Below are 11,181 nucleotides of genomic sequence, written 5' to 3' on the forward strand. Positions count from 1 at the left end.
ATCTTCATCTTGTCCTTGTTGATATAGGCTATTAACAACAAAGTAACCGGGTTTTGAAAATTAAATGAAACGAAACGAACCCGACATAAATGAACCCGATTTAGACGAGCTTTAATTGAACTAAGTAAGAAAGTTAATTTTGGTTAAATGACTAACAAAATATGAATATATATATATATATATATATATATATATATATATATATATATATATATATATATATATATAAAATTTTGGTTCAAGCATCTGGTTTAAAAAGAGTGTGTCCAGTGCGAATGGTTAAAGGTAACGCGTTCTGCTCGAATCGACTAAGGTTCGAAACCAGTTAGTAAGGGTTTGGATTCTATAGAGGGAGGGTAGCAAAGCTACCCGCGGATCCTCAAAGACATCCGCCACCCGCGGATCCATCAACCAATCCACGGATCCATCAACCAGCCCGCGGATCGCCAAAAGACATCCGCGCAAGGAACAAGTGGATTGGCGAAGCCATCCACTATCCAAGACACTTCGTTGAACTCCGTCATAACCCGCGGACGGTCACGCAAGCATCCACGAAAGGAATCCGCAAATAACTCAAGGGACTCATCATACGGATGATCCCCACGTGATATGGAAGAGCAGTTGTAACAAACTACTTCTAGAAGATTCCCTCAAAACCTCCTGATAACGACATCGGCCAATGGAAAGAAAACACCTGGACACATAATGGCCATCCCACAACGTGCACAGGTAATGGCTACACCATAAACGGGTCCAGGCTGTCACATCCAATAAAGGCCTGACACGTTTCCATTCAGGCAGAGAAAGAATAACTTGATAGTGACAACTCCACCAATCACCTTCCCTCCACCTTCGGCTATAAATACGAAGATCATCTCTTCGAGGTATTCATTCACACTCTCAAGCCTTAAGAAATTACATACCGTGTCTTACTTTATTCCGATCAAAGTACGATACATATTCTCACGCCGGATGGTGGTTACGGGAAGACCCCCCACTCTGTCCTTCCCGTAACGAGACTCAAAGGTATTCTGTTTTGCAGGCATCAGCTTGGATTTATTCTCATCTCTTCAGTTTACCCACATCTGGGGAAATACCCAATCGGACTATCCAGTTTGATCTAGTGTTTCTTCATTGGCGCCTTTCGGTTTTAGCTAGATACACGGTTTTTTACGGTTTTTTCGATTCACTGTGATCTGAAGATGAGTCAGAACCAACAGCCATCTGCTGCTCCAGCAAGACCCCGTCGTACTGAAATTCTGGACGAATCAGTCCATGGAGGACAGGTGTCGGAGGAACCTTGCCGGCGCACTAGAACTCCGGTCTTCGAAAATAGGACCGGAGAAGTTCCATGGTTTGACGACTTTGCACCACGCAGGAACACCAGAACCCCGGTCTGGGAAGACCGGATCGGAGAGTTCCCAAGGCAAAGAGTCACTTAGATACAACGAACCACTCAAATTCCGGCTCTGGAAGACGGAGTTGGAGAGTTCACCGGATATGATGGGGATGAAACGAGAGCTTATCAGGCCAGATCTGGTAAAAGCATTCTCACCCCAGAAGAGTGGTACGAACAGGAGAAACATCGGCTGAAAGAGGAGTATGAGCGAAAAGTGAGGCAAGATCAGGTTCAAGCCAGGACGCTGACGTATGACTCGCCATCTCCGCCCCCGCCACTAGTACGACGTACTCAGCTGGTCGTTCACTGGCAAAGAGCCATGAAAGAAGTTATCACACCCAGCGTACTCTATCCCACAGAACTCCACGGGATACTCGACAGAGAGAAACGTTTCAAGAGGAAGATTATGCGACTGATGGTTGTTGGGACTATGGCAGGGAAACCTCCAGTCGTCCCAAACCATTAGTCAAACATGCTGAGTACTTCAGCGATGCGGAGGAAGATTTCACCAAGCCATACCGCACCGCTGCGTTCGCGGAAAAGTCGAAGTTCATTCCGCGGATAGCAACGCTCCTTTCCCAACCAACATCAAGATCCTGAGCAATTTGGGAAAATACAATGGGATGACTGATCAGAGGGATTACCTGTTGAACTTCACAGCGGTTGGGGGAGTAAGCGGATGGACCCTGCCTTATTGGTGTCATATGTTCACATTGACACTAACAGGAGCAGCCAGAGAATGGTTTGAGAAACTACTGGATGGTCAAATTAGCAGCTGGGACGACCTGGTAGCGAAATTTTCGCAACACTTCAGTCAGCAATGTAAACATACCAGAGATGCATCAGAAATCCTGAGTGTTATCCGACGAGATAACGAATCACTGGAAAATTTTATCACCGGGTTCAACAACGAGAGCTTGAATATTGGTGGAATCAGTGAAGAGATGCTGCGGGGAGCATTCCGAGTGAACGTAAGGAGCCCTGAGATGGTCAAATGTTTGACAGGCCGGGATGGCATGGCCCAGACTTGGGATGCGATCATGTCCGCGGCCAAAGTTTTCGCAGCTACAGAAAAATTGTTAGGGCGAGAAGCACCCAAATAGCAAACAAGATCCGAGACACGGAATGCTCAGCCAAAAGAGAAGGGTTCAATATGGTCAAGGATTCAGCCCCCGGAAAGCTCACCCAAGCAGTTCGATGCAAGGTCACTGATCGGGTAGAAACAAAAAGATAGAATTGCGGGCAAATCCGACCGACAACATTGGACCCCCTTGAAGAACACCCCGTCCGAAATCTTAACAACAGAGAACATCGAATTCAGGAAACCTCAACCGCTGGTCAAGCGAGTAAACCTGAATCTGAACAAACATAGCATGTTCCACGAGGACATCGGACATGACACGAATGAGTGCATAAGCTTGAAAAATTAGATCGAGTCCGCTATAAAGTCTGAAAAATTTGATCATCTGCTAAAAAACGTGCTACAAGGTCCGCGGAAGAACGCGACTCCCATAGACAAGGGTCCCCCGCGAAAGCAGATCAAGGATTTGAATGTACACATGATCCAATGGGGACCCCCTCAGAAGTTCAAGCAGAGAGAAGCAGATGAAGATGAGTGGAAAAACGAACTCGTAGTTTTTCCAAGAGTGAAAGGAGGGCCATGCATGAAGCAACCTCTAATTGTCACGGCTTTGTTCGGTCACTATCGGTCTCAATATGTTTTCTTCGATACTAGAAGTACGTCTGATATAATGTATAAACAGTGTTTTGAGCAGCTAGATGAAGAAGACAAAGCCAAGTTGAAACCTGTGCACGCCCCAGTTTACGGATTTGGGTACGAGGTTATGCACCCCAAGGGGTTCTTAACATTCCCAGTCACACTAAGTGACGGGATCCACTCAAGGACCGAGGATGTTGAGTTCCTCGTCCTACCCGCGAGATCCAAACATGACATACTCTTAGAGCGGGAAGCAATTGGTGACTTCAACGGCAATCCTTCCACAGCACACGGCGCAGTGGGTGTTCGCACGCGAACAGTAGTAGCAATCATCCGAGTCAACAAACATTGCTACGCAACAGAGGGATCGAAGCCTGTAAAGGTACTCAAGAAGGCACTGTGGACAGATTCCGAAAAATATGATGTCAATCCAGAACATCCGGAACAAACTGTCACAATCGGGGCCACTATCTCAGAAACGGTACGCGTCTTTCTGAAACTGCTGCTGATCAAAAATGAAGATATCTTCGCCTGGAAGCATTAGGATATGACGGGCGTCCCACGAGATATTTCAGAACATCGGCTGCGGGTTAACCCGGCTTATACACCGATCGTTCAAAAAAAGAGGAAGATGGGTTCCGAATAAACAAAAGCCATGAACGAGCAAGTGCAGGATCTGTTGCACGCAGGGATCATTCGCAAGATTCTGTACCAAACTTGGGTCGTGAATCCGGTGATGGTCCCTAAAAGCAATGGCTCATGGTGGATGTGCATCGATTTTAAGGACCTGAACAAGGCCTGCCCCAAGGATTGTTACCCGCTTCCGGAGATTGACCTCAAAGTAGATGCAGTGGCACCCTTCAAATTCAAGTGTTTTCTAGATGCTTACAAGGGTAACCACCAGATACGCATGGCAGCCCGCGATGAAGATAAAACCGCTTTCTAAACTGACCGAGGCACGTTCTGTTACAAGATGATGCCATTCGGTTTAAAAAACGCGGGATCCACGTATCAGCGGTTGATGGACAACACTTTCCGAGGTCAGATCGGGAAGAACCTGGAAGTATACATGGACGATCTGGTCATCAAGAGTGTGGGGGAAGATCAAATGCTTCGGGACATCAAAGACGTTTTCTCCACACTCAGGAAAACAAACATGAAACTTAACCCTTCGAAATGCTCTTTCGGAATGAAAGAAGGAAAGTTCCTAGGAGTGATTGTCATCGGGGAGGGATTCAAAGCAAACCCGGAAAAGGTACAGGCTATCGCCCGGATGCCCTCCTCGTCTTCACTAAAAGAGGTCCAAACGTTGAATGGAAGATTAGTGGCTCTAAATAGATTTTTGGCAAATCACGCAGCTAAATCTTACCCATTCGTGTCAACGTTACGAAATTGCCTGAAAAAGGCACATTTCAAATGGACACCAGAAGCAGAAACAACGTTCCTAGAAGTAAAAAAATGTCTCATGGACCTTCCAACATTGACTGCACCCCAAGAAGGAGAACCTCTCATATTGTACTTATCCGCTTCAGATATTGCAATTGGGGCGGTCCTCCTAACGGACCGTAAAGCCATCCAAACGCTGATATACTACGTCAGCAGAACGCTAGCAGATGTCGAAACCCGGTACTCAATGCTTGAAAAACTTGTGCTGGCGCTAGTTTATGCGGCACGAAGGTTAAAGAGGTACTTCCAAGGTCACCCAATACAAGTTTTGACAGAATATAAGCTGAAAAACGTGTTGGCCAAACATGAATTATCCGAGAGATTAGCCAAGTGGGCAATCGAATTAGGCGAACACTCCATTGAGTACAAGTCTAGACCCGCGATCAAAGGCCAGGTCTTGGCAGACTTTGTCGCAGAAGTACCCACAGGCAAAGTCCAGGAATGCCTGCTTGAACAACAACCCCCGATCCCTTCTTATGAAAGTCAACAATGGACTCTATTTACGGAAGGAGCATCAAGTGGGGAGGGATTAGGCGCGGGGTCTGAAATTGAGTAATTCAAATGGCCAAGAGTTCACCTATGCCATCAAGTTGAACTTCAAAAGTATGAACAATGAAGCCGAGTACGAGGCATTCTTGGCTGGACTGCGGATTGCGAGAAAGCTCAGTGTGAAAATTTTAGAAGCTCGGGTCGATTCTATGCTTGTTGCAGGATAGGTCTTAGGGACTTATGAAGTAAAGAACGATATCATGGCCTCATATCTGTCCCAGGCCAAGGACCTTATGCAACAATTCACTTCATGTAAAGTGGTGCACATTAAGAGAAGTGAGAATCGACTCGCGGATGCCTTGAGCAAATTGGCGTCCACCAGCTTCGAACACATGGGCAAAGACGTTAGGATTGAGATTGTGGATGTTCCGTCCGTTCCTCGGCGACAAGTTCTGGTCATCCAGACCGGCGCAACGTCGTGGATGGAGCCAATCAAGGCTTACTTAGCCTCCGGGATCCTCCCGGAAGATAAGGCAGAGGCTCGAAAGATCCGCCATAAGGCGTTGTGGTATCAAATGCATGATGAGGTCCTGTTCAGAAAATCATTCCTTGGCCTACTGCTCAGATGCGTAGACGTGGAAGAATCTAACTACGTAATACGAGAAATCCACGAAGGCATTTGCGGTCTACACACCGGCCCAAGGATGGTCATAGCAAAAATAATGAACGCCGGATACTACTGGCCAGGAATGCATGGGGATGCAGTCAAGGAAATCCAGAAGTGCGACGCTTGTCAGAGGCATGCGCCCCAAACCTTGAGACCACAAAACCACCTGGTGCTAATAACCTCCGCGTGGCCCTTCCAGAAGTGGGCCATTGATATCATGGGACCATTTCCAGAGGCACCTGGGCGGGTCAAATTCTTGCCCATGGAAATTGACTACTTCACCAAATGGGTCGAAGCCAAACCGCTTGCTCACATCAAATCTTCAATTAATTGATCCTTTTCAGCAGCGGCAGCGCGAAGGGTACTAATAACTTCCTCCTGAGATGCAAGGCGAGCTTCAATATCACTCTTACCTGCCCCTTACCTGCAGCAGACCGCCGGCTAAGGTCACCCTTAGTGGGGGGAGAATCCAAGAGAATAACAGGGGCTGCACGAAAATAAACTGCCAAATAAGAAACTAAACAATAAACACAAATTCACAAGTATATGAGATACCTTTAGTACGGACCACAACGCGGTCACAGGACAGACCCTCTTCGCTTTCGGAGAAAGAGGGAGAGGAAGATCCATTCCCTACTTTTCACCAGCCACCTCCAACGGAGCCCGGCTGGACGACATTTCTTTCCTTTTACGACAAAAGGCTGTACAATAAAACATTCAGTAACTGACGAGAACACGCAGAAAATTATCCTTGGTCGTATCAAAGCCAAATTACCTGTCGCGAACATACCCGCGGAGACTACAGGCTCCGGACGGGTTTGTTCAGGAAACAAAAAACTATCCTTGGTCTTGTCAAGGATAGGGAGCTCTTTCTTGTCACGGGTAGCAATGTGCATGACCCCAGGCACACCCGCCACAAGAACAGACAGAAGAAGACCTTCAGCTGCATAATAAACCAAAATTAGAAACAAGAATAAGCTCAAGAAGTATGACAAATCTACTTACATCCATCCGGCTTTCGGAAATATGGCACATTGTCCGGATAAGGCCACAGGCAACTCATCCTAGCCCTCACAAAAGCAGATTCGGGGATAGAGCGCATAGGAGTGGGGGTATGGGTCTATTGTTGATACCACCCCTGCCTTTCCGGACGATCAACGAATGGCAAGGTAAGCAATGGCTGATCCGCCGAATCCCAGACATGGGTGACGGGATCACGTCCTCCTGTATCCAAAAGAATTTCTTGGCCCAATGAGGGTCCAGGAGAGGTGTGTCCACAGCAATAGCCTTCTGGTCAGTTGGAAGGCAAACGTAGCGGCCACCCCTACCATGCAAGCGGTAGAACACGCCGAATTTATCAATAGTAGGCACAATGCCATGCGCTCGGTAGAAGAACTCAAAATGACGCATGCGCATCACCGCCGAAGCATGAAGCTGGGAAATATGAATCATATTCCCAGTTATCAGCTTACCCAGAAACCGAGTAACCGGAAATCGGAGATTCCCGGAGCTGAAATACTCGGCGAACACGACTATCTTCCCCACTGGAGACCGGCTCGCCGTCGAACCAGGAGCCGGAAATTCCGGCTCCCACTCTGGAGCTATACCGTAAGCGTTGACGACGTCTTGGAAACCCTTGACGTCCCAATCAATGGTTATAGAATCGATGGTCTGATAATCAGGTCTCACCGACGACATATACTCGGCTAAGAATTGACTACAACAAGCTATGGTTGCTAGAGAAGAAGATAAAGAAGGCTTTCTGGTTTGAAGAGGGAGAAAACCTCAAAAATTCCGGTAAGATTATCTTAGTTGTTCGAATACAAAGTAAGAAGATAAAGATGATATTGGCAGATATATATAGTGGTAGCATTTAATACATGGAAAAGTGCAACGTGACTGGCTACTAATCAGATTGTGACACGTCAGGCGGGAAAAGCAAAATTCGAAAATTTAAAATCCCAAGGTACGACGCGAGCCAGCTGTCAGAACTTTTTCTGCGCATGACAGATCGGTCACATTTGTCAAATTTCAGATATAACCAGACGAACTAAATGCTTTGGCTGACACGTCAGACATTATTGGAATACAAATTACAAAAAAGAATAAGAATAATACAAGTCACAACTGTAGGCGGACAGATCATCGATTGGGAAGTCATCAATGATCCGAGTAACCTTCTCGACAAACACAAAGTTCAACACAAGTGGAAAATATAGTCCATTTCATTTCATATGTACAAGATTACAAACAAGAAAGGAAATACATCGATAAATCTACACTATCACTCTATTCGTCGCATGTGGCCTCCTTATCCTCAGCCTCTGCGAGCAGCTTATTTACATGAAGGCGTAACTCACCAACAGTAGTGGGCTCGCGACGGTTCTCCTCTATATACTTCACGATGTCAAAGGAAAGAGAATCAAAGGATTCCATCTGCGCGTCATACTCCTTTTGACAATCCTGGCCTTGAAGCTCAAATTCTGTCGGTGGACGTTCCTCGCGAGCCATGGTGTACACCTCCTGGAAGCCAGCATGGTGACCCACCCGCAACGAGCTGACCAATAAGTCAGCCAAGCAATCCCCAAGCTCAGGACCTTCCTTGATGAGCCTGACAATCTGGTCCAAGGAAAGCTCAGCATAATATTCTCATAAGACAAAAGTAATTAAAGTGTTTACCTTGGGGATGCCATATTTCATAAGCCAATGCCGTTCATTCGAGGCATTGGTGAAGGCCTCCTCCAGATCTTTCTTCTCTTTAGAAACGGAAGCAAGGCGATCATCCTTTTCCTTCACCTCCACCGCAAGCCTCAGGACATCCTCATCCCGGGCAGCGACAAACTTGACTTAAGCGGCAATCCGCTCCTCCAAATGCTTGTTCTTCTCCTGGGTAGCCAGGAGGGCAGCTTCATTCTTCTTATCCTCCACCTGGGCGGCATCCCTCGCCGCTTCAGCTTCGACCATGCCTTGAACGGCGCGCTCAAGGTCGGTTTGACCCACCACCCCCTTGAATACCTCATGGCTAGTGGACAACACATTAGCCAAGTGATAGCTAAGTGATTGAGCCAAGCTAGCCTGAGTTTGGGAGTGTATCCTGTTACACTCAGAGGGCAGGAGGCAATGCTCAAAGAACTCTTGGCACACACACGGATCGGTAAAAAGCGCGTCAGGACCAAGGTTCCATGAGGGGCGAAAGAGGGAGTCCCCTTGGTTAGAGAACTCCGCCCCTTCACTTGTGGAAACTGGAGGGGTTACAGATGTATCTTTTGGAAGCACAACCTCTGTTTCCACCACTACCTCAGGTGGCGGCATATGGACATCCTCAGGAGGCACATCCTCACTAACCATCAGCAAAACCTCCGGAGGCGGAGAAGGCGGATGCGGAGCAACGACAGCTGTTGATCCAGAAAACAAAGTTAAAACACGTCTACACAAAAATAAGGATAAAACTTCCCGGTACCTGAAGGCTGTCGGATAATAGTCCTCTTCTTGACCCGGTCCTGGAGCAGGGTCAGCTTGATCATCTTTAGAGATGGTCCCTCACCTCCGTCTTTGGAAGCCTCCCCACCGGCGGGATCATCGGCATTCCTGGGTGCCTCCCCGCCAGCGGGATCATCAGCACCCCTAGATACCTCCCCACCAGCGGGATCATCGGCAGTCATGGAAATCTCCCTGTCAACGGGACACTCATCCACATCAGCCTCCCCACCAGCGGACTCATTGGCATCAGAATCCTTGTTCAGGCCAGATACACCGGCGATATCTGACCTCTTCTTGCAGCGGACAAGATCTGCAATAGCACGCAACACGCGAGCATAAAAACTCTCCGGAGTACCGGGTGGGGAACCCTCACAAGTTGAATCCTTACTAGAGGATTCATCACTAGAAGAAAGGACTATCGTCCCGTCCGGATGCATAACGCTAAGAGGTTTAGGGTTAAGAATGTACACACCTTGAGCCACCGCGGAATCAGTAACCACCGGCTCTGTGCGGCCGCGGGTGGGAAAAAGGAAAATCCCCTTGAAGCGATCAAGAACAGGCTCTTGATACATCTCCAGGGGCATCCTGAACATGTTTCCCACGACGGTGGGAATAAGATCCTCAAACAATGAACACTCCCCTGTAAAAAAAGAAAGCAAACATAAGGAAGGCATAAAAAACACTAACAAGTACAGTAGAAGGAAAACTTACGTCCGTCGTCCCGGGAGAAGTATGGCTGCTCCGCGGTATATGGCCAAAGGCGGCTCATCCCCACCTGGACCAACGCGGACTCAGGGATCAGACCCATCGGAGTAGGAGTTCGCGTCAACTCCTGGAACCACTCTTGACCCTCAGTGTCGGCCGCAGGAAGGGAGAATTTGGTGGTTAGCAAGCGGCGGGTCATGGCTAGCGGGATGATGTGTGTCTAATAACCCTATAATAATGACCTTCACAACTAAGCTTTAATATTAAAACGAAAATCCTAAAACCACACACAACCGCCAAGTGTACCAATCGCAAGTAGTATAGACCTAGGAAGTCCGAGTATCGAACATGTGGACACGTAAGACGCTAACGATTACTAACCCTAGACAAGACCTACCTAAGAATAATATTTAATTGATTTTTGATTTCTTTTAACTTAACTGAACTAACCTAACTGACTGACAAAACTTACCAAAAATAGAAAACTTAACGGAAAACTAACTGTGTTAACTTAGGTTGGAGAAAAACGTCTACCTAGGTCTGAATCAAATTGTAGGCCTAACAAGCTAATGTATTGAATGACTTCAAGACACCGGTCCCTAAAGATGACACGACTAAGGATCGCTTGGGCTCATTGGATCACCTCTCGGTCTCACTCAACAAGCTTAAACTACTCAAAATCGCCTAAAACGACCAAACCGGGAAACAATTGCTAACATGTTCTAATGAAGGATCACCTCTCGGTCTCACCAACACTCGACCCTAATGGCAATGAATACTACACAACCAAGGATAGAGAAACAATTCAACTCAAACTAAAATAGATCAACTAGTCGCTCAAAACACCTAAACATGACAAGAAACGAACTCGCTCTCGCGCAATCCTTATTCTAGCATGCAAAGGCGATGAGACAACCCTAACTTCTTATCACCTCTCGATCTCAAAGAAGGTGTCTAATCGTTATACTTTAACCAAATAATCATGCAACGAAACCCTACGATTGTTCGTACCGCAAACAAACCATAAACACCAAGTCTAGAATCAAACAATGCACCGATCAATCAATACAAAACTAATCAATCAACACACGGGGTTTATGCAACGAATCACCAATATTTCCAGCCCTTAAACACAACCTATTTCATGTCTAAATCAAATTTTACAATGGCAATTCAAGTCTATCAATCAAACAATCCATAAAACCTATCAAACACTAACAATAATCATCATCCCTAGGTAGAACTAACAAGTTTAGCCGAACATATTATTTGGACAGC

General features: G+C 46.8%; 1 protein-coding gene across 1 annotated transcript; it reads left to right on the forward strand.

The window, feature by feature from the left end:
• Positions 1–5,311: 5,311 nt before the first annotated feature.
• On the forward strand, positions 5,312–6,052 carry LOC143633519 (uncharacterized). Its single transcript, XM_077101810.1, has one exon. The coding sequence runs from the start codon at positions 5,312–5,314 to the stop codon at positions 6,050–6,052; it is 741 nt and encodes a 246-aa protein (XP_076957925.1).
• The last annotated feature ends 5,129 nt before the right edge of the window (positions 6,053–11,181 follow it).

The sequence above is a fragment of the Bidens hawaiensis genome, unplaced genomic scaffold, assembly GCF_021521415.1.
Source record: "Bidens hawaiensis isolate Kalapana, Puna unplaced genomic scaffold, B.hawaiensis_p1.1 tig00006773_1, whole genome shotgun sequence".
In the NCBI taxonomy this organism is placed as follows: domain Eukaryota; kingdom Viridiplantae; phylum Streptophyta; class Magnoliopsida; order Asterales; family Asteraceae; genus Bidens; species Bidens hawaiensis.